The following is a 23,696-nucleotide window of genomic DNA, read 5'->3' on the forward strand; positions in this document are numbered from 1 at the left end:
AAAAATTGAAAATACACCAAAACGGTTTTTGCAGTACTAGGGCAAATTGAATCCAAGGTCTTTCACATACTAGGCAAGCACTCAACCACTAAGCTATATCCCCAGCCTTTTTGTTTTGAGACAGGGACTAAGCTGCCCACGCTGGCCTCAAACTCGCCATCTTCCTACTTCAGCCTCCCGAGCCGCTGAGATTATAGGCATGTGCCACCACTAGCTGATTGTTTTTAATTGTTTTATTTATACTTATATATATATTCCAATTATTAAAACAATGAACATTTATAATCACTTGATTACATTTACATTTATAATCAAGGAAAAGGACCACAAATGTATTATGTAGTAAGGGGGTCAGATCATATTTAAATTGATTTACATTGTTCCACTCTATCAACAGAAATCCAAAGGAACTTCAATTTTGAGACAGAATTCTGGGCCAGTATTCAGGAATGTCCCACACTGGAAGAATAAGGAAGGGGACATAAGGGCAGCAAAAATTTAAAACTTTTTAAGTTGTACATGGACCCAATACCTTTATTTCTTTTTATGTTGTGCTGAGGATTGAACCCAGTACCTCACACGTGCTAGGCAAGTATCCGACTACTGAGCTACAACCCCAGCCCTAAAACTTTTAAATATAATACTATGAGCAATTTCACACCAAAACATAAAAATTCAGATAAACTGATCAATTAAAAAAAATTTTTTTTTTGATATGCCTAGGACCTTGCTAAATTTCGGAGGCTGTCCTTGAACTTGTGATTCTCCTGTCTCAGTCTCCCACTCTGCTGGGATTACAGGTGTGCACCATTGTACCTGGCTGAATAATTTTTTTGAAGACAGTATCTCACTAAATCGACCAAGTTGACTTCAAACTCAGGATCTTCCTACCTCATCTTCCCAAGAGGCTAGTATTACAGGCATGTGCCATCACAACAAAAGAAAGTTAAATAAAAAAAATTTTTTTTTCAGTGCTGGGGTAGAAACCAAGGCTTTGCTTGCACATGCTAGGCAAGCAACTGTACCATCACATTATGTCCCAGCCTGGGACTGAATTTTTTTTTTTTTTTTTAACCAAGAATTGAACTCAGGGGTGCTTAACCACTGAGCCACATCCCTAGCCCTTTTTTTGCATTTTATTTAGAGACAAGGTCTTGCTGAGTTGCTTAGGGCCTTGCTAAATTGCTGAGGCTGGCGTTGAACTCACAATCCTCCTGCCTCAGCCTCCTGAGTTGCTGGGATTCCAGGTGTGCACCACCTAGACCAGCAGGGCTGATTTGTTTTGAGGGAAGCAGACAAACTTGAATTGAACAAATACATGGCAAACTGTGGTCAGTGCCACAAGGGAACGAAGGGGGTGCTACAGCAGCACATCTTGGGTAATGTCATTCTTTGAATCAGAGTTGGCATCTAAGCTGAGACCTCTGAGAGAGGCAGCCATACACTGGGGGTCATGCCCTGCTGATACTACAGGTCAATTTAGATTCACAGGCTGCATTGGTACCAAGTAACTGTGCCTTCCTAGAGAGGGCACTGATGGTAGGTGGTGATCTGGCTCCTCAACTCTGGAATAAAGGCACAAAAGCTGTCACAGATCAGACTACCACTGGAACTCGGGTGCACCTAGAGGTGCAATTCCTCCAAGGTCACAACCTCACTGGTGGACTACAATGTAAGGAGGGAGGGGACTGCAAGCTCCCAAGCCTGTCCTCACAGGGAACAAACCCAATTCTGCAGGAGTTGCTCTGAAGTCCCCTGTCCTGGGAACTCTGTGGAGAAGGGTGTTAAGCATCCCATCCTGACTTACCAGCACATTTTCAGGCACACCCAGGACCACATCGTGCAACATGGCTCCGCTACCAAAGTGCTGGGCAATGGATAAGCCACTCAAGCAGTAGCAGGTGTGGTAGAAGTCACGGGACCTGCAAGGACAGGCAGCACTGAGTGGTCACTCCTCTGTGGAAGATAACCACGTGAGTCCAGAGGCCCAGGACTCCATCACACATCCCACATGTTGTGCACATGGCTGAAGAAGTGTGGCTTTTCCTCGGTGGTAAATTTAAAAGCCTTATCCTCCAGCCCTACCAACCATAAGACTGTAATTTTATATTATTTTTTTGCTTTGCTTTCCTTTTTTTTTTTTTTTTTTTTTTTTGGTGATGCTAGGGATTGAATCTAGGGCCTCAGGCAGGCTAGGCAAGTGTTCAATCACTGAGCTGTACACCAAGCCAAGGGGGCTATAACTTTAGGGTTGTCCTTTCTAACTGCCTCTAGAAAGGGTTCTTCAGGAGTAGTGCTAGAGGTAAGTTAATATATTTCTCTAGAAAAATGTCTAGAAATTAGTTAAATTATTCCAGATAAATTGCTGGGCCTGGATTTTTCCAGGATGCCAATAGTAGCAGGGTATGTGTTTGTGTGTCTGTGTGTGCATGCACATGCATACCCACATTTAGCTAGAATATAATGGAACAACATCTTAGATTTGAATTTAATCTACTCTGTAAGATTGTCTCTATAATGCTCAGGGGTTTTAAAATTCTGGGTCCCCCCCACCGCCCAACCCCTGTGCTGAGGATTGAACGCAGGGCTTTCTGCTTATTAGGCAAGTGCTCTGCCACTAAGCTATGTCCTACCCCTACCTGTATCCTTTGTATTTAAGCCAATTTGGTTCAACCAAAAAAAAAAAAAAAAAAAGGGAGGGGGGAAAGGAAAGCTACTCACACAGCATTCACCTCTCTGGGGGAGGAGGGAGACACATGTGAGGGAAACAAGAAGGGCAGTGGGAAGAACGGGATCAATAGCATTTATGCTCCCAACTGGGGTGCTTTTACCACTCAGTGCTAGCACTAAGCAGTCAGATGGAGAGGGACACCCTGGCTCTCAAAGGCCTGAGGTGTACAATCCCCTCCCACCTTGTTCTCCTTCCCTCCCTCCCAGAGAGAAGGCACTCACTTGCCAGGTTTATCCAGAAGCCCCCCAGCAGGACACTGGCAGCACATGAGAATGTACTCCTGCAGGGCCTGCTGATGGAACATCCAGTGGCTCATGCTGAGGGCAGGATCACCTGTGGAAGGGCAAAGGGTCAGTGAGGGCCTGGCAGGGTTGGCCAAGTATCAGTGAATACTTGTAATTTTTTTTTTTTTCGATGTAAGCAGCAAAGAGGCGTTTATTGAAAACTAGCTCGGTCTTCCGCGCGCACACAGCAACTGGTGATGCTGAGAGGCCCCGAGCCCAGGGTTTGTAGCAGTTTTATACACTCTTTGGGGAAGGCAGGGACTTCACTTACATCATAGCATCTCTTAGCAAATCATCACACACCTCGGGAAAATCAAATAACAACTCTAAAACATGATTAGCGTATCAGGTGGCAGGAAAGAATCTGGAAAGGATTACTGGTTAGTTCAGGGGGTTGACGCACTTAAGAATGATTGGTTTAAATCGTGAGGGTGTTGCAAGGGGGGTACATGCCAAGCTGCAGGCTTCTAGTTTAGATATTGGTCACCACACGTAGGTGGGGGCCATCTGGAATTTCAGATATTTCGATAACTTGGTCTATCTTAGGCAATCACCATCTGCGGCTTTTCTGAGAACTGTTTCCACAGAGCTTTTCTGTGGTATTTTCCTGACTTTAGGACTGCAGTAGGTCAGAGGTTAAGTTTCAGAGCAAAATGAGGTCCCAAGTAGAATGAGGTTGCTTAGGTCTTTCATTCTTCCATTTCTTTTTGAGAACTTTGGAAGCCAATCATGGGTTACTCTGAGTGAGTTCATAGGATTCAGTTTTATTATCTCTGTCTAGGGGCTGATATTGGGCCTGTAACACCATTAACTGGACTGTATTGATTCGTTCCTTTACAAAGGCTGCAAACTTATTTATAATACAGGGTCCTACTATGAGGGCTGAATACCTGTAATTTTTTTTAAAAAATATTTATTATGAAGTTTTAAGTGGACACAATATTTTATTTTACATTTATGTGGTGCTGAGGATCGAACCCAGTGCCTCATGCATGCTAGGCAAGCACTCTACCACTGAACCCCAGCCCCAGCCCTATTTGTAATTTTTTACCCAGTGGGAACAGTTAGGGTTTCCCTCCTCTTCCACCCATTGTTAGTACGCAGGTTATCTTCATGTCATGCGTCAAAGAACAGCTGTTTGAAGAGCATTTCACTTGCCTTGAAGTATTCGCCGTAAACTCAGAGGAGGATCCTAAGCCACATCTCCAGCAGGCAGTACACCAGTTGCTCAGCTTACCTTTCCAGGATGACCTATTAATGCTCCCAAACTGTCCATCACGGTTTTCTCTGGGCTCCTGAAGACATCTACTCTAACTTATCTCTGAAACTTGTTAACCAGATTCTAAGTAGCTAGGGAAACTCTCCACAGGGTTAACAAATTCTGTTTCTTCTACTTTTCTAAGCCTGACCTTAATCTATCTTAAGGGGAAATTCTCCAACTTTTCTTCCCTTTTCTGAGACATAATCTTGCTATACTGCCGGCTGCCCTAGAATTCCTGGGTTCAAGTGATCCTCCCTCCTCAGCATAGCATGACACAGGTGCATGACACTGCACTAACTTCTCTCTTGGCTCAAAAACTTTTCCTAAGAAGAATTAGTAATAATTGCCCTCATGCATCATAGGACACCCCAAGGGCAAACTGGCCATTCTAGGATTACTAGTAAATAATTAGGCTTCTTCACTCAAGTTCAGCTAGTAAGTCAGAGAATTCATTGGGCCAGGGAGTTATCAAGTGGGGAGGAGGGATGACTTTCCATTGCACAGATTGATTTTTTTTAAAAAAATACAGATATAAAATGTACAGAAAGTCTTTTTCTGTTTTCTTTCTACATTTTTATCGGTGCATTATAGTTGTACACATGAGGGGACTGCTGTTACAAATTGTTACATGTATATAATATAACAATATAATCTGAACACTATCAGTCCCCAAGATATCTCCCTCTCTTTCTCCTTCATTGTCTTTGGTAGGTTTTATATTTCAATACCTAGGCTACAAAGATGTATCAATAATCTGTAAAATGCAACTGAAAATTAATCTTCCTTTCTTCTTGTTTCTATATATTCTTCTCTAGTTCTAATTATTTTAACTTTGTATCTTATGTTTTTCACTTCACACTAAAGACATAAACTTCTATTCTGCTATGTAATCTTCATAACCATCATTATGAATAGCCATGCAGTATCTCATTAAGCGAATGTATAAGGTAACTGAGTCATTAAAGAAAAGAGAGCCAAAAAATCCCATGGATATGTGCATATAAAGTTCTATTTATAAAGTTCACAGTAAATATGGTATACAGTGCCTATGTAAGCAAAATATTTAATTACAAAATAATTCAAACAGAAAATAACAATTCAATTTTTGATTTCTTCTCTCTCTCTCTTTGTGTGTGTGGTACAGGGGATCAAACCCAGGACCTTGCACATGCCAGGCAAGCATTGCCAGTGAGCTACACCCCTGGCCCAATTTTTTTGTTTTCTTAAAAGAGACACATATTTGTAGTCTCAGCTACTCAGAAGGCTGGGGCAGGAGGATTGCTTAAGCCCAGGAGTTCAGGGCCAGTGAGGGCAACATAACCAGACCCTCTCTCTTAAAAAAAAAAAAAAAGGGAGACAGAGGGGGAAGGCCTGGGAAGCAACTGCTGTTTCTCAGGTTGAGCACGTGATGAGGGGCAGTGGTTGCCTGACACTGGAGTTGTGACAAAAGCTATTCTCCTTTAACACCTGACACAAGCATTAGGCCCAATGAGACGCTCACATTGTGAAAGGCACACAGGGTGTCCCATGGAGGGCTCACCCTGACCTGTGCTCACTGGTGCGCTCATTACTTCAATTCCCTTCCTCTTTTTCCCCAGTCATGAGCTCAGCTGAGTCTTCACATACATATATGGTGGGACTTCCTGTCTTCCTTTACTCACTTCCAAGGTTGCTTCCCAGTTCTTTGTAAGTATAAGAAATGCCACACTACATATATTTGTGAATATTCTCAATGTGTAGGATTATTTTCTTCAAATACATTGCCCTGAGCAGAACTTTAAAGGGGATAAACATTTTTAAAGCTCTTAATAAATCCCTAAATTGTTTTAAGAACTTATATAGCTGCCAGAAAAATCTAAAATTTTACTGCACTACCTCCAGCACTGCTCACTTTAAAAAAAAAAAAAAAAAAAAAAAGTTCTGGGCTAGGATTGTGGCTCAGCGGTGGACCACTTGCCTTGCACGTGCGAGACCCTGGGTTCTATCCTCAGCACCACATAAAAACGAATGGGTAAAATGAAGGTATTGTGTCCAGCTACAACTAAAAAGTAAATATTAAAAAAAAAAAGTTCTTAGCAATTAAAATGGTAAAAAGGAATAGTATCTGATCATTTATTTGATTAGCATGCCTTGATTACTAATCAGTGTGTAATTTTCCCATAACTTTACTAGTTTCATTTCCTTTTGAGAGGGTCTATTTGTCCTTTGTCTTCTAAAATCCAATATTCCATCTTATTAATCTAGCTTTTTATCAAATTTACCCTTTGTCTGTAACATATACTGTTCCTCTTTCTCCCTTTTTGCTCTTTTGTTTTGGTTATGCAAGTTTAAAACACATAGTACATTGTTATACTGTTATTTTTTCTTTGTGATTTCTGCTATAAAGAAGCAAATTTAATGGGTATGGGGTTTTTTGGGGGGGATGTGGAAAGTGTTCTAAAACTGCGATGATTCTACAAACATTAATAACCATTGAATTATAACCTGCCAATGGGTAAACCATATGGGATGTTTATTTCCATAAAAAACTGTTACTTTTTTGTGGGGGAGATTTTGTACTGGGGATTGAACTCAGGGGCTCTCAACCACTGGGCCACGTCCCCAGCCCTATTTTGTATTTTATTTAAAGACAGGCTCTCACTGAGTTGCTTAGGGCCTCACTAAGTTGTTGAGGCTGACTTTGAACTTTCAATCCTCCTGCCTCAGCCTCTCAAACCACTGGGATTGCAGGCATGAGCCACACACCCTGCAAAGCTTTACTTTAAAAAGCATACTCATTTTAAATATTATACTAACTTCATTAAACATTCTGTAAAAAATATATCCTTATTTCATATCCTGCAACAAATTAAAGACTATTATTATAAGGCAAGTGATAATTTATGGCTAAAATTGGAATCTAAAAAGAAAATGCTATGTTTATTATTTGTTTCAGTGATTTCTACATTATTAAGTTTTAAAGCTTAAAGTCCATAGCTCCACAAGGAGCTTCCAGAGATACTGAATCTCACATAATTATGGCAAGAAGAAGGGAGATAATGATTACAAGGTGATAACTCTGCAAGGAATCAGCCTTTTACATCCTTTATACCTCGTCCTTAAATTATAGATTTCCACTATAATATCATTTTGCATTTCAGCTTCCTTTTATCTATGAAATTGAGTCTTTCCAAACCAAGACTGACAGATGCAGTCACATGTAGCTCAGTTTTGCAGGTGGACAAGAAATATCCTAGGGTACATCCCAAAGAACATACCAAGTTAGCAACCATCAATCCAGTAGAAGCTTGCAGGCTGCTATTTCTTACTGTTCCACAAAAACAGCTCTGCATTGGTCATCACTGGATATTTTTAAGCTAATAATAATTCTTCTCAAATATTATCTTTGACAGATGGAAAGAAGTGATCAGTGTGGGATATTGATGGTCACTTTATTTTTCTTTTTTTCTTTCTTTTTTTTTTTTAGAAAGAGAGAGAGAGAGAATTTTTTTTTTAATATTTATTTTTTTTTAGTTCTTGGCGGACATAACATCTTTGTTTGTATGTGGTGCTGAGGATCAAACCCAGGCCGCACGCATGCCAGGTGAGCGCGCTACCGCTTGAGCCACATCCCCAGCCCTGATGTCACTTTCTGGGTTAGGGAATGGCATAGACTTGTGCTGCACTTTAAGCCTTTTTTTTTTTTTTTTCAGGTACCAATATAATCATAGTATGTATAATCATAGCTACTTTTTTGTTTGTTTTTGCAGTGCTGGGGATTGCCTAGCTTCATGCATGCTATGCTAGGTAACTACAAGGCCCTGAGTTCAATCCACAGCACTGCCTAAAAAGAAAAAAAGTATTTGTGGCTGGGGTTGTAGCTCAGTGGAAGCAAGCATACAATAAGTTTGGTCACCAGCACAAAAAATACAAGTAGCAATGCATATGGAGAAAAAAAAAAAAAACAGCAAAAATTTATAAAAGTATAGTATAGAAGCATACAGAATTTACAAAGTAATCTACCTCCCACTGTTAGAATTTTGTATATGCTCCCAGGAAGAGCTGAGGGTGCACCAGCCAGGTTCTTTATACTTTATGTTGCATCCTGCTGAGCTCTCCATCTCAGCCCAATGTATGGACCACTACATGCAGCTGCTATTTGGAGCAATCACAACTGTTAACCTTTTTATGGGCATTTCCAATTTGCTAGCAAAACTCCACTTCAATATATATCCTTGCTAACACCTCTGCAGGTGAATTCCTGACAGACCACTTGCTGGGATCAAAGGGATAAAATGCCCCTGAAATTTAAACAAATGTCTCCAAACTTCCTCCAAAAATTAATGCAATTATTTACATCCCCACTCAAGAGCACAAATATGCCTGTCTCCCCACACTGTCCCCAACATAGGTCATCAAATTTTTAAATCTCTGCCAATATGATCTGCATTTCTTTAACTGTAAATGATCTAAACAGCTTTTGGTTGAATTCATGGCCATCTGCAATGTTACAAGCCAACTGGTCTGGAATCACACAACCACCGATGATGAACCACTGTAGGTGGCAGTCAGGTTATTTTAAGAAAGTAACTTAACCTCATGTACTTTATTTTCACATCTGCAAAATGGGAATGTCAAAAGTATCTATTTCATAGGGCTGTTCTGAGGATCAAATGAGAACACATAGTGAAACAGTAAGGCTCTGGCATATGATAAGTGCTTCAGAAATCTCAGCTGCTACTAATACAGCAGCCTTAATAGAAAAAGGGGTAATAACAGTGCCTCCTTTCCTAGGGCCTATGTGTTCTGATCCTTTAACTGATTTTCAATTGGGTTGCTCATTGATTTGTATGACATTTTTCAAATTAACACTTGATCATTTGTCACAATTATTTTTCTCATCCTACTACTTATTTGTTTTGGGGTTTTTGTTTGTTTGGTACCAGGAGTGAACCCAGGGGCACTTAACCACTAAGCAACACCTCTAACCCTTTTTAATATTTTACTTAAAGACAGGGTCTTGTTGAGTTGCTTAGTTCCTCTATAAGTTACTGAGGCTGACTTTGATGCAATCCTCCTGGTTCAACCTCCCAAGCTGCTGGGATTATAGGCGTGTGTCACCATGCCCAGACTCCTACCTGTTTTGTTTATAGAATTTCCCTTCTTTTCTAGAATAATGTTTGTTGTTTTCATCTGTTTTTTGTTATTGTTATTGTTGCTGCAGTACCGAGGAATGAACCCAGGGCCTCATGCTATCTCCCTACCCTATTTTTTAAAAATCTGTATTTGAGGCAGGGTCTTGCTAAGTTGCCCAAGCTGTCCTTGAACTTGCCATACTCCTGCCTCAGCCTCCTGAGGAGCTGGGATTACAGGTGTGTGCTAACCACACCTAGCAGTTTTTGTTGTTTTGCTATGCACAAGAAATACCTATCAACTATAGAAAAAATAGGAAATGTAACAAAAAAATAAAGAAAATAATCATCATTGTAATTTCACATCCCAGAGTCTATTAATTTTTTATCAGTTTCTGAGGAAGAGAAGAATCATAGGCCCACCTTGAGCCTTCTCCCAGGCTATGGAACAACCTGGAAGCATTAAGATTCCCAGACAGCCTTTTCCACAAGCATATCTTTAATGTGACTAAATTCTCCAGAACTTGAGCTTCAATGAACATAGTGCCAGCCAGAGCCCCAAGGAGGCTTCTGCAGGGAGTGCCTGTTACAGCTCTGTAGATTTCCCTGGCATTACAGATTTATGACATCTTATCACTGCCAAGGATAGGTCTGTAAAAGATGATAACTTCCCCAGGTGCTTGGACTCACCAGTTCCAAATAAAGAGATAACCAACACCCCAAGTTATTTCTATTTTGGAAACCTGGACTTGGAGAGAATTCCTGACATCCCTTCTAGTGATCAAGCCAGAGATTGTGCAAGCTCTACAGTCAAGAGGAATTATTTGCCTTAATACCCTGAGATTTAAAGCCAATGGCCCCAGGCTGGGAAGACAGGACTGGGACTCTGTTGAGTTAAATTAAGTCTCAAAAGTGACCACAACTCCAATGAAATAAGAAACTAAAGAATGGAGTTCAAAAAAGACAAAAAGGAAAAAAAAGCACAGGAAGGGTAAAAGAAAAGAATCTCATCTTTTACACTTGAGCAATTAATTACCCAACTGAGTCCAAAGAAAAGCTTCCCTCTGGGTGCAGGGATCTCCCTGCAGGAACAGATTAGCACCCAGCGAGGTGACCATGACTTCCCCTCTCCCTCTGGCATACTCAAGAGACAGACACCCTATTCTCTCAGAAAGTAAATGAGCCAGAGAAGACTGGAGGCAGCAAACTGCTTGAAGTTTCAAGAGAAAAGGACGGAATGTTCCTAGAGTTTCTGCTTTCGATCTACATTGGTTTCACATCATTTCCATTTGAGACCCTACAGAAAGGAATGCAGATTTCGCCACTCCAATGGTGCGTGTGGAACAAGCTCACATTTAGGATGGCTCAATGGATTCTAAATAAAACATTTCCCAAGGCGACAAATGTGCAGTTAGCCACACATGGCAGGTCTTTCCCCCACGGGTTCTGGATCTTACCCCTTCATCCAGCTGTCCTTCCTGTCACTGCTGTGGCCACATGCACAGTGTGAGTCTGTATGCTTTGACAGGACCAAATGCAGCTGTGTTGGAAGCTGCAGTTTCACACTCAGCTGAGGTGGCAGTCACCCTGGGGCAGGAGTGGGCTGTTTCCTGCTGATAACAGCATAGCACTGGCCCCTCACAGCAGCTCAATGTGAGCCCATCCTGCCTCTGCCAGATGAATGATATCAAACCACTGGAATTAAATCCTATTCAGCACCCCCATGCCCCAGGGCAGGAGGTTCCCCACCAAGCACCCAAAATCCAGGAAAGTTCATTCCAACCCTCCAAATAAGTGCTCTGGCTTCCTGACTTGGTTAGTGCAAAGGAAAATATCCAGCCCCATCTATCAGCACCTGGGCTCACCTTGCGCATGCAGGGCGCGGTGGAGTAGGGGTAGGAGCCCGGCCTGCCAGAAGGAGTAGCAGCCATCCACCAGCTTGTTGCAGCGGCCCTGAAATCCACCTTCAAATCGCATCTGCCGGCTTGTTACCCATTGCTGAGAATGAGATGGATGAGAGGGGCAGCGATAAGTCAAAAGAGACACAAAATCCACCAAGACAGGATCTCCAGGGACCAATATGTGAGAAGAAGGGCTTCCCAGCATGTGGTTTCTTGATTCTCAAGTTTGAGGGCTCTGGCTTTCTTCCCTTCCTTCTTCTCACTGCCACCACCATTTAAACCTTTCCAGGCAAACAGCACTGACCTCTGCTTAGTGCCAATAGACAACCATCTTCTCTGGATTCCAAAATGGCACTGATGCTGGGAGAATAAAGGGGCCACATTGGTTTCCAAGGAGATAGGAAATCTAAGGCAAGACCAGGAGGCCTGCTCTCATCACTTCTCTGCTTAGGGAAGTTCATTCAAAGTGGGCAAATGGAATTCTGTGTTACATTTCATTAGAGGATCTCAAACTGTCCCTGCCTTTTCTTGGACCTAAGGACATTCACCCAAGTCTTTTAGCAAGTTACCATCCAGACTAGAAGCAAAAGACATCTGTCTTCATTATCAAATGATGACTGCCCAGTCTAACTTCCCATGTTCCAACCTGGTTGGCTGATGTTAAGAAAATCTTAGTATTCCAATGCTGCAGATTGACACTGGATGTCACTTAGTGGTAACACATGATATGGCTATTCTCTCTTATCTCCAAGTTTTCTAAACACACTTGACCACTAAGATCAGGACAGCAATGGGTGTGGCTCATAGAGAATGAGAAAATCAACTGGCCGAGCAGACAGGACATTTCCTTTCCTCCCTAGCACTCAAAGTAGGTCCAGCCACCAGCTATGGGCCACAGGGTGCCTTAGTGAACTGGAAGGTCCAGAGTGGGGTTCATCCCTTTTACCTGAAGTCTTCCTAGATTTGAGTTCCTGAAAGCAGATAGGAGGGGCTCTGGAGAAGGCATAGAGCTCTTCCTCAGTACTTAGAGTTTAGATTATATCCTTGTTCATAGTAACACTTGCCTACAGAGAGCTACAATCCCAAATTTTTAAAGACAAAAAGCTACGCTGCGGGTTCAGGTAGGGACATCCCCAGGCCATCTTAAATGAACCAATGCTTTAGAGAGAATGCCATTTAATGAGAGTAGGCTAAGTGCTACTCAAGAAGAGAGAAAGCAGGCAGCACCATGCAAGGAGTCCATTCTCCATTTTTTTGTGGTACCAGGGATTGAACTCAGGGGCACTCAATCACTGAGCCACATCCCCATCCCTATTGTGTATCTCATCTAGAGACAGGCTCTTACTGAGTTGCTTAGTGCCTTGTTTTTGCTGAGGCTGGCTTTGAACTCGCCATCTTCCTGCCTCAAACTCCCTAGCTGCTGGGATTACAGGCATGCGCCACCATGCCCGGCCCATTCTCCATTTTTACATACCCCACAGCTTAATTGTTTACAAACCAGACTGATTTTTTTCCAGCCCATAGGTTGACCGTATTCCACTTGGCTACATGGATTCATAAAACCTTTCAGGTACCAGTCCTAGTTCTTCCAAAGCAAATAGAGGAAAGGAAGTAAGATGGATACCAACATTTATGGGGCACCTACTATGTGCCAACTGTTTACATTTGTTCTCTCCTTTAATCTTCAAAGAATAAGGATTATTATTTCTCCCTTTCAGAAGCGGAGGAAAAAAAAAAAGAAGCTAAATAGATTAGACAATTTGTCCAAGGTCACTTACCCAGGAAATAGTAGAGGCAGGGTTTAAATCTAGAATATTGTCATTTCAACTTGGTCATTCACTAATCATATTCCTTACTCTGCCTGGGATATGAAACTTTTATGTTTCATCCCTTATTGGTGATCAGATTTTAAAACGTGTCATAAATTCCAAGTCCTGTGCACGATGTTGGCTTTTTTAGAAAATCTTCAAGATGTCTAGAACCTTTTGTTCTTTTCTTTAAATACCTTTATTTTATTTATTTATTTTTATGTGGTGCTGAGGATCAAACCCAGGGCCTCACTCATGCTAGGCGAGTGCTCTACCACTGAGCCACAACCCCAGCCCCGTCTAGAACTTTCTAAAGAAGAGTATGCTGTGGGAGATGGGAATTCCTGAGAATGGGGGCAAAACATGTTGATTATTTCACTACAGAATTTAACACTGATTGTATAGAAAGGTCATGATAGGTCCCACAAAGGGAGATGTCAGTTGCAGCTGGTCTGCTTTAAGGTCATGTTCAGGGGAGTGCATGCACCCAAAAAGACAAGAGGGAAAAAAAGCTCCTTGGCAGTTGTGAGTGCATGGGTATGTTAGTGCACTAGGTTTCCACTGAACACTTCACACAACCTAGAGACTCCCTGAAACTGACTGTTTTCCAGTCTTTCTGCATACTAGTCAGGAGCTTGGAGTCCAGATGTATGTTCTTGGGCCTTATGCTCAAGGAAATTGTCCAGCTCTGCCTAAAGAACTCATTTAAATGCAGGTATTAAATGTTTACATAGGTAATAAAAGCTTAGCTTCAAAATGTTTCAAAGCTCTTTTTGTCTTTTTTTCTCTTAGGACATTTTTTTCCTAAGGCACATGGTAATCTCTAATAAGAGGCAAAAGCTATACTTCTCTTGCAAGTTTGAGGAAGGTACTCTGGCTTATTCCACATGTCTGCAACGCTCAGACAACCCAGAGTTGGCCTAGCACCATATGTAGGAAACTGAAAGCAGAGAGAAAGGTGGAAAAAAGGGAGCCCAGACTAAGTGCAGTTACTCCCTGTCAGCTGTCTCAGATGTGCTGAGAGAGAGCTCCACTGAAAGCTTCACCGCAGGACCTGAAGTTGTGAGCTCAAGGCTAGAACCCTTAGTCCCTCCCATAGCCAAGACTTCCCGGACGTCTAGGAGCAGTCACTTTGCCAGGACCTGAAGCCTGAGGAGAAGATGGCTTAACACTTACTAATAAGCTCTTCAAGTTCAAGGTGCGTTCTTTCTTGAGGATTACCAGCGCGGCCAGGCCACAGAAAGTATAGCCACCGTGGGCTTCCATCCCCGGCACCCCGCCAATGCCACCTTCCCAGTTCTGACACCTAAGGAGAGGTTGGAAAAGCGGACTGAGTGGTTAGTGGGTGGATATAAGTGTCCCCCCACCCTCCACATTCCAGATGGCAGAGAATGACACTGCTCAAACCAAGACATAAGCCATAAGCTGCCACCACAATGAATGGAAAGATGCTGACTTACTAATTTTTAGAGATGCCTTTTCCAAAAACAATACCACCAACAACAAAACAACCAAGAAACCCCCCAAAACACCTGATAATTTAGAAATAGGCTGTTGTGTAAGAAAAATAGTATCTCGGATTATTTCTCTTTGGGAAAAAAGGTATAAAATCCTATATGTAGCATGATAACCATAAAGTTATGAAATTGAAAAATAAATGCTGATTCTGGTTATCTCAGTACAAAGGTGATAATTTTTTAAAATTTTTTCTATTTTCAAAAAATTTCTATAATTAACATACATATCTTCAAAATTAAACTTTATTTATAAAAATTATAACTTCCTATATATTTATATTATTCATTTGTTATTACAATTATTATTTGGCATTAGACTATATATTATGGGTATATTTTCTAGACATAAAAACATACATAATCTTTGGCCCAGCCATACAGGGCCATTTCCAGGATTTAATCCAACAAAATAAGTAAGAAAGTATCCAAAGACCGGACTGAAAGGTCAGTCATATTCTCATTTATAAAAAGCAATATGATGGGCACAACTTAAAAGTCCAAAAGTCATGGACTAGTTATATAAATTATGATGTATCTATACAACAGAAATTCAATAGTCATTTAAAATGACACTACAGAATATTTTTAAATGTTCCATTTATTATATGAAAGATATTGTAAAATGACAATGAAGAATAGAATTTCATTTTTAGAATTCTGGAAGAATATACACCCAAAAAAGTAGTTATCTCTTGGTGGTGGATAACAAGTAATTCAAAGTCTCTTTTTTTTTTTTGGTCTAGGGATGTGGCTCAGGGGTAGGGCACTTCATGCAAAAAGCCCTGGGTTTGATCCCAGCACACATACACATACACCAAAAAAAAACTTCTTCTTTTTGCTCACCTATAATAAACATGTTTTATCTGTGAAGTGAAAACATTTTATTTTAAGTACATTTTCATATGACACTTTAGAACTTTATTTTCAAGAATCTCTAGGTAGGGCTGGGGCTGTAGTTTAGTGGTAGAGTGCTTGCCTTGCATATGTAAGGCACTGGGTTCAATCCTCAGCACCACATGAAAATAAATAAAGATACTGTGTGTTCATCTACAACTAAATAAATATTTATTTAAAAAAAAAAAAGAATCTCTAGGTATTTACCAAGAGTCACCCTCCCTATCGATATCACCTCACAGACTGCTGTAGCATGGCTGCATAAGAAAGTGGGCCTTAATCCAAGAGCTGACAGAACTTCCAGGCAGGAGAAAAAGGAAGCAGTAATGCTTTCCTGTCTTCCAGGTTCCTCCCCCTAGAGGCCTGACATCTTGGAACCCATAGGCTTTCTATAGAGAGGACCCAGGCGGAGGGAGTCAGATTAGAGTCTAAAAACTAACTCCATGCCCTGGATGGATCCCTCGGCTTCCTCTGTCCCCCGTCCTCTATTGCCATCCCAACATCCACCCCATAAGTTTTCTTTCCATTACAGCTGGCTACTTGGAGTAGAAAAAGAGCTCAAGGTTGAAAGAATATGCAAGGGATCTCAAAATTTTTCTTTTTACTTAACTAGGCTTTAACTGAAAAGGTAATACTTATTTAAAAAGCTCAAACTTTTTTAAAAGTATGAGAGAATAAATAATGAAAAGGTCTCCTGCCCAGTCTGGCCTCCTACTCCCTGAACCTGAGCCTCTATTTCTCCACAGAGAGACAGACAGATGGACACATACACACACACTACAAATACATGCTCCACTCTTCCTCCCTTTGTGTTTATATAGATGGGATTATAGAATATGTGCTGTTCTGCACCTTGCTTTTCTCCTTGGTACAAGTCTATGGCGTGTCTTCAAGCTAAACATAATGGGTTGAATATAAGAGCTCAGTAAAATCAAAGTAAAGGAATTTAAACAGGGACAAAACACAAGGGTAAAGAGAATAGGAGAGGAGATGAACACAGGCAGGCAATAACAAAAATCTTGAAAGCTAGAACAGGAATAAGAGTAACTAACTTAGCCAAATAGAGGAACCTTCCCTAGTCAGAGTGAGGGTAGGGGTGGTGATGGGGAAGATAGAGGTAATTTTGATCACCTCTAAGAGTAAGATGTGTTTGAGCCAAGTTGATTGGTTGCAAATTTATATTAAGAATCACTTAGATCAGGCTGGGGTTGTGGCTCAGCGGTAAAGCGCTCGCCTAGCATGTGCGAGGCCCTGGATTCGATCCTCAGCACCACATAAAAATAAATAAATAAAGATACTGTATCCAACTAAAAACTAAATGTTAAAAAAAAAAGAATTTTAAAAAAAGAATCACTTAGATCTTGAGGTTCCTTCAAACCTAGAAGATGAGAGGTTTTAGAGTTTGTTCCAGGGGACCTGAATTCTAGGATTTCCAACAGAGATGAGAGCTGGAGGGAGGCACCATACTAATAGGGGATTAGGCGAGGGCCTAGCTCTGAGCCCCACCACTCACCTCCTTTCCCTCCAAGTAATCCACAAAGTTGACGGCCACTTTCATGTCACAAGTAGGAATCTGGAAGGTCCCTCTCTAGGGAAACTGATAAGCTTAAGAAAAAAATCCTATAGATATGTTTATATGAGAATTCCCTCAACAAATGGCTGGGGAATTAGTCTATGCTTGTACATGTAGCCCCCCAGTAGTTTGTGGATACTGGATTCTTAAATACAGAGAGCTGTTGAGTACCAAACATCTATTTAGTCTCTGATATGAAAAAGAGAGAAGCCAGATGCAGTGGCACAGGCCTGTAATTCCGACAACTTGAGAAGCTGAGGCAGGAGGATCTAGAGTTCAAGGCCAGCCTCAGCAACTTAGCAAGACCCTGTCTCAAAATAAAAAGGGCTAGGGTACTAGCTCAGCAGTAGAGCACCCCAGGGTTCAATTCCCAGTACTGGGAAAAAAAAAAAAAAGTATGATATGAAGAATACTGCAAATGATAAAAAAAATCCCTAAACAGAACAGGAGAACTGAGCTTTGGAAAATTAAAAAATAAGATTACAGAAATAAATAGTAAACAGAATAATGAGAGAGGAATACTAAGGGAATCTTTCAGAAAGTTCCAGAAAACAGATTAAGGAATGAAAAACAGGCAAAAAAAAAAACCTTTTTTTAAAATTAGGTCAATCCTATTGATTAGATGTTATAAAAAGGAACAAACAGAGAAAATGGAGAACAAATTATCAAAGAAATACTATAATGAAGCTTCTTGTACTGAAGTATGAATGCTTCCTAATCTACAAGGCCTGTTGAGTACCCAGTACAATGAGTGAAAACAGATTCCCATCAAGTTTCATCACCATGAAGTCTCTAAAGAGCTAGAATAAAGACTCCCCCAAAGTCTCTAGGAGGGCAGGTGGGATGGGGAAAGAGAAAAAGAGAAGAAAAATAAAAGCCCACAGCAGGCATCACAATGGCTCTGGCAGTAGCATGGCCCAGAGGTGACCACCAAGGTTAAATCCACTTGATTATTTTGTATTCCAGCTTTATATAAAATTCAATATCCCACCATCTGACATATAAAGAAACTATAACATGAAGAAGTTAACTAACCTGTCTAAGGCAGACAGTCAGTAATAACTGACAAAACTAGGATTCAGCCCAGTCAGTCAGATTTCCACATCCAAGAAGAGCCTGACAATCCACCCTCCTGAAGACAGCAGGACACGCCCTGCACAAAACACAAAGCACAGCTTTCCAAGGGCCCAGCTGACTGAACAGGTGTGCAGAGTTTGGTGGGGATTTGAAACTTGGAGCAGACAATAGCAGAGCCAAGCCCTCACTCCCACCACAATCTTTATCCTCTGGTTTGCCCTGAGGATGGCTGTAACAGTCCAGAGGTAGCAGCAGCAGCTCAGGCCACAGCTCAGGGGTGCAGCTAAAACTCTTATAGAAAGCCTACCATCTTGCTGGGTGTGGTGGCACATGCCTATAATCCCAGCAGCTTGGGAGCATGAGGCAGGAGGATCGAGAGTTCAAAGCCAGCCTCAGCAATGGCAAGGTGCTAAGCAACTCAGTGAGACCCTGTCTCTAAATAAAATACAAAATAGGGCTGGGGATGCAGCTCAGTGGTCAAGTGCCCCTGAGCTTAATCCCTAGTACCAAAAAAAAAAAAAAAAAGAAAAAGAAAAAAAAGCCAACCATCTTTCTGGCAGGAAGAGACAGGCTGCCAGAAAGTAAGGAAAGTTCTAGAAAGAGGAATGGAAAGCCCAGATTTCACCTTTTAACTTAGTTCAAGTTTCTATCCAACCCCTGAATCATACTGCATTGGACAGACTGAAAGCAGCTTTGGACAGATCTGAGCCATTAACCACCACAGGATCCTGGTTTGCAGTTTTGAGTCTGACCAATTTGACTGTCTGCTAGAACAAAAACACCAATATCCTCAGAGTGATTAACAATCAAACAGAATCCACCTACAATATAATTACCATGTTCAGGATATAATCCCAAATCTATTTAACCTAGGAAGAGTTGGGAAAATGTAATGAGCTAACTTCAAGATATCCACATGTTGAAATGACCAGACAAGGATTTTATATATATATAATATATAATTATATATTTGCCACATTAAAGAAAAAAATACATGCATAATGAAAGAAAAATGGGTAATCTCCATTGATAAACAGAAAATATAAAACCCCAGAAGTGCCTATTCTCATTCTCTGAACTACAGCCAGTTTACTATAGAGTACTACAAAATCCTCAAGAAATGTTGGTTATTAAAGTTATCTGTCTTATTAATGACAGATAATTAATTAATGACAACATTGGAAGCCAGAAGATAATGGAGCAATGCTTACAAATTCAGAAGGAATACAGTTTATACCAATGCCAACTTAGATCTCTCTAACCAAATAAACTTTATCAAGGAGGTCTGAGAGTAAAATAAAGACATATGCAAGTTCTAAAAATATATCTTCCAAGTACCCATGTTTGGCATATGTGCTTCATTCAAATTAATTAAGTAAACTAAAAAACAAAAAAAAGCCTCTGAAAGATAAGGGCTTCAACAAAGCAGAGATGTGAAGAGGATTCCATGCTGAAAGGAAGCTTCTGGATGCTCACTGTGCAGCAAGCTGAGAGCAATCTGTCCAGCCTGAAGCAGGAAGGCAGAGGGCTGCAGGAGGGATGACCCAGAACACACACACACAAACACATACATGTACACACACACAAAATAGGTTACCTGAGGTGTATGATTGTATGGAGAATAACTTTATAGCTCTGGCAGAAATTTGGAGATGAATTCATGATATACACATTCATGAGATATATATTAACTTCAGGAAAATGGAAGTTATACAAAAAAAAAATATGATCATAGTATATCATCTGATTTTACTGTAAGTTATATTTACATTATAATAACTACTATTTTGATAAACATTTAATTAAGAAAATAAGCTTAGCTATCATTCCATAATAGTACATATGTATCCATCATGCTTTTTTAAAAAATTATGAGGTACCTGAAGAATACAGAAAAGTACAGAGAATGCACAGGTATGTAATACCTAACTTAGATCTAGCCATGGACACTTTAGGCATTTATTATTTATTTATTTATTTTAAAGAAATGAACCACGGCCAATACCATTGATACTGATGTAGATGTCCCTCTTTTCCTTTGCTAGCCTGGCAGTCACCATCCCCACCATCCTGAATCTGGTGTTTTTCTTTCCCATGTGTTGGGTTTTTTTTTTTTTTAACTTGTTGATGGATCTTTATTTTGTTTGTTTGTTCGTTCATTCATTCATTCATTCATTCATTCATTAGCAGTGCTTAGAATCAAACCCAGTGCCTCAGGCAAGCGCTCTACCACTGAGCTACTGCTCCAGCCTCCATGCACGTTTTTGTTTTTTTTAATATTTATTTTTTAGAAGTAGTTGGACACAATAACTTTTATTTATTTATTTTTATGCGGTGCTGAGGATCAAACCCAGGGCCTTGCACATGCTAGGTGAACGCTTTACCACTGAGCCACAACCCCGCCCTCCATGCATGTTTTTATATTATTACTACAAATGACTCTTCCCATAAATAATAGAGATTAGTTTTGCATGTTTTCAAATTTTAAGAACATATGCTGATCTGTAGGAGTTTTGTGATTTTTGTGCAGTGCTGGGGATGAAACCCAGGGCCTTGCACTTGCTAAGCAAGTGCTGTACCACTGAGCTACATCCCTACCCTTGTAGCTTTTCTTTAACATCCATTTTTTAAAAACTCAAACACTGTTTTTGAGATTTATCCACACTGACACGTTACTCTGGTTCACTCATTTTGGTTACTATGTTATATTCCAATGTGGCTAATCCGTAACTTATTCAACTTGTGCTTAAGAACATCAAACCTGGTTCTAGCCTTTTGTTCTTATAAAACAAGACCTTGTCTCTACTCTGTTTCACTCATGTGCCTGAGAGTTTCGGTGGAAGTGGAACTACTGGGTCATACGCAGGGGCATTTTGAGATATTGCTCTCCAAACTGCTTAAATCATTTTAGATTCCCACCAATACTACTTAGAAAAGGTTTTCCCTTTAGCCAATCTAAATTATAATACATTAGTGAATGTCTGGAAAAAAGAAACAGTGTTAAGTATTTTTGAAATGCACAATCATACAAACCAATACCTCTCTTGTAATTTTATATTCCCTTCCAGGCCTTTATTATGTTCTTCATTTTTCTGAAGTACAGTCTTGACCTGCCTTCTAAGAGGCCAGGAAATATCCTGGCTGCTCTCACCTTGCTATCCATTCAGCAGTGCCCTCAAAGAGGTCTGGAGTGATGATGTTGGTCAGAGAGGCCACTGAGGCGGCACAGTACGCACTTCTGGAAAGACAGAAGCAGAGGGGAACATGTTATGTGTTAAGGAAGAGCCTAAATAAGACTTAAGTGAACTTCTTGGGTGGACTGCTTGCTTCGCCTAGTAAGCTGTAATCACCTCCTGTCCTCATTCCTGGCCCACGGTCAGTCTTCCTGGGTCTTCAACTGAGAGGTGTGACATTCTATTTGGATAGAGTTGCTCACGGCATGGCTTCAGTGAAAGAACATGACATTCTATTCTCCCTACCTCCACATGGCCAAATCTACATCAGAGGAAATAACAGCCATATCAATTCATGTCCAAAGTGGACTTAGCATTTCTTTCAGAGACCTACAATGGTTCTACCCTGTGGTATCTTTCAGGTGCTTCTGATTTGCTGCTCATTCATTCAGATGTCAGCACCATTTCAGATCTGGGATTCCTATCTGGATGTGGCATGGGTGCATGAAAGGTTAACTACACATTTTCTGTAACAGACACTCCAGAGCATGCCATCGACCTCTTAATGGCTGCTTAGACCAAACAAGAGAGACAGGAATAGGTGAGCCCCTTCAGACACATTATTTAAACTTCTAGGGGGAAGAAAAAAGGTTTGATTTCCAGCATCTCACCAGTACACACAGATACACACCCTTTGACAAGAAAGAAGGAATATGACTATTATTATTATTATTTTGGTGCTGGGGGTGGAGCCCAGGGCTTCATGCATGCTAGGCACATGCTCTACCACTAAGCTACACCCCAGTCCATGCATACATATTTTTTAACATTATCCTACTTGATCTGGTATAATTCTTGCCATTCTATCCTTTTGCCCTAATTCTTCTCGGGACACATTCTATTTCAGCTTGTCCCTCTTTCATGGAACAAGGCCAAGGATTGCTTTTTCTTCCCCTCCATGGTCTTTTCAAATATCCAACATGTAAAGACAAAAACTATATGTTCTAATTCTGCTCACAAGTCTTTTTAGGGCCCCTCAGGAACACAGAAGAGAAGAAAAAGAAGGGCTTCATTTCTGTCTCATTCAGTACAGACATGACATGAAGTCAATCATATTGCAGTATTCTGAGAAAATCATTGCAGAAGCTGCAAGCATTACTGTACTACCAGTGTCATTCCCAACCTGGATCCTACTGGCTACAGCTACAGCAAAAGCTCAGCTAGAAGAGCAGACATCAGGAGCCTTCAAGAGTCATGGTGCTAATACCGAATGTTGTCATTTACCATAAGCTAACTCTGATCTAATTTCCTTCAGGCCTTGAGCTTAAAGAAGCTTGAAGTATTTACTCTTGAATCCTAATGCAACCTCAGAGCAGCCTCAGATGGAGTTTGACTCTCTTCAATGGATGAGCCAAGAAGTGCTGTCAAAGCCACTAGTCCTAGATCTCACATTGAGATGGGGAGGGGACAAGGTACAACTTTTCCAGGTAGTTTCTTCCTCTCTCCTGGTTCAACCATCACAGCTGTCAAATGTATTTGTTCCTTTCTACCCTTATTGGTGTCACCCAAATCCCAGTCATTAGCTTCTACCTGGATTGGTCTCCTGTCCAGTCTGTTTCCTTCCAGCCCTGAAAGGATCATACTTTTACTAAAACACTATAATCCATTCACCGCAACTAGAGAACTTCTAACAAAATACAAATCAGATCACATCACTCCCAACCTAAATCCTGTCAGAATAAACTGCAGACTCTGTGAGGAGCGTCCAGGCCTCCTCAGTCTGTTCCAGCCAGTCCCTCCAGCTCCGTGGGTCCTCACACTTCAGCAACACTTACCTTCTCTTCCCTTGAGCACATCCATGTTCTGTCACTGAAACCTGCAAATGCTGGGTCCCTGTCTTCTGTCTACCTCATGGAATGTTCCAGATTATATAATCTAAGGAGGTCAAGAATATATAGCATCTTCTTTCTTAACCACAATATGATATTTTACAGTATCCAGGAGCTGAAACACTTAAAAAAGCTCACCTCAGAAACTTAGGATTAGGACCGGAAAGATCAAGAGACCACCTGTCTAATCTAGCATGGGAGCAAGCTGGTCCCTGGAAGCCAAACTGTCCCCAGCCACAGCTACTTCTCTCCAGGTCAAATTCACTCAACAAACACTCCTGACTGCTGGCTGATGCTTTCAGGCAAAGATCCATTAATATCACACCAAGTAAGAAACTGGAAGTGGGTCCTAGAAATCAGGCAAGGCAAGGAAACCCAATGAGGTCTATGAGGCTTTATCCACCATGCATATCTTTCGTCCTCTGTGCAAGCGAAAAGCAGGGCCTCAGATGATGGAGTGTGTCCAAAAGAGAGAGG

At 41.0% G+C, this 23,696-nt stretch overlaps 1 protein-coding gene across 1 annotated transcript in view; it reads right to left on the reverse strand.

Moving 5' to 3' along the window:
- Positions 1–23,696, reverse strand: part of Fntb (farnesyltransferase, CAAX box, beta) — a 77,767-nt gene that overhangs the window by 2,518 nt on the left and 51,553 nt on the right. The window contains exons 7-11 of the mRNA XM_046461095.1: positions 21,309–21,395; positions 14,273–14,402; positions 11,253–11,385; positions 2,953–3,064; positions 1,808–1,922 (exon numbers count right to left, since the gene is read on the reverse strand). Of these exons, the coding sequence (XP_046317051.1) occupies positions 1,808–1,922; positions 2,953–3,064; positions 11,253–11,385; positions 14,273–14,402; positions 21,309–21,395 (577 nt within the window). The remainder of the gene's footprint in view (positions 1–1,807; positions 1,923–2,952; positions 3,065–11,252; positions 11,386–14,272; positions 14,403–21,308; positions 21,396–23,696) is intronic.

This window comes from Marmota monax, unplaced genomic scaffold (genome assembly GCF_021218885.2).
Source record: "Marmota monax isolate L192 unplaced genomic scaffold, Marmota_monax_Labrador192_F-V1.1 WCK01_AAM20220418_F8-fsc00001, whole genome shotgun sequence".
Classification (NCBI taxonomy): Eukaryota; Metazoa; Chordata; class Mammalia; order Rodentia; family Sciuridae; genus Marmota; species Marmota monax.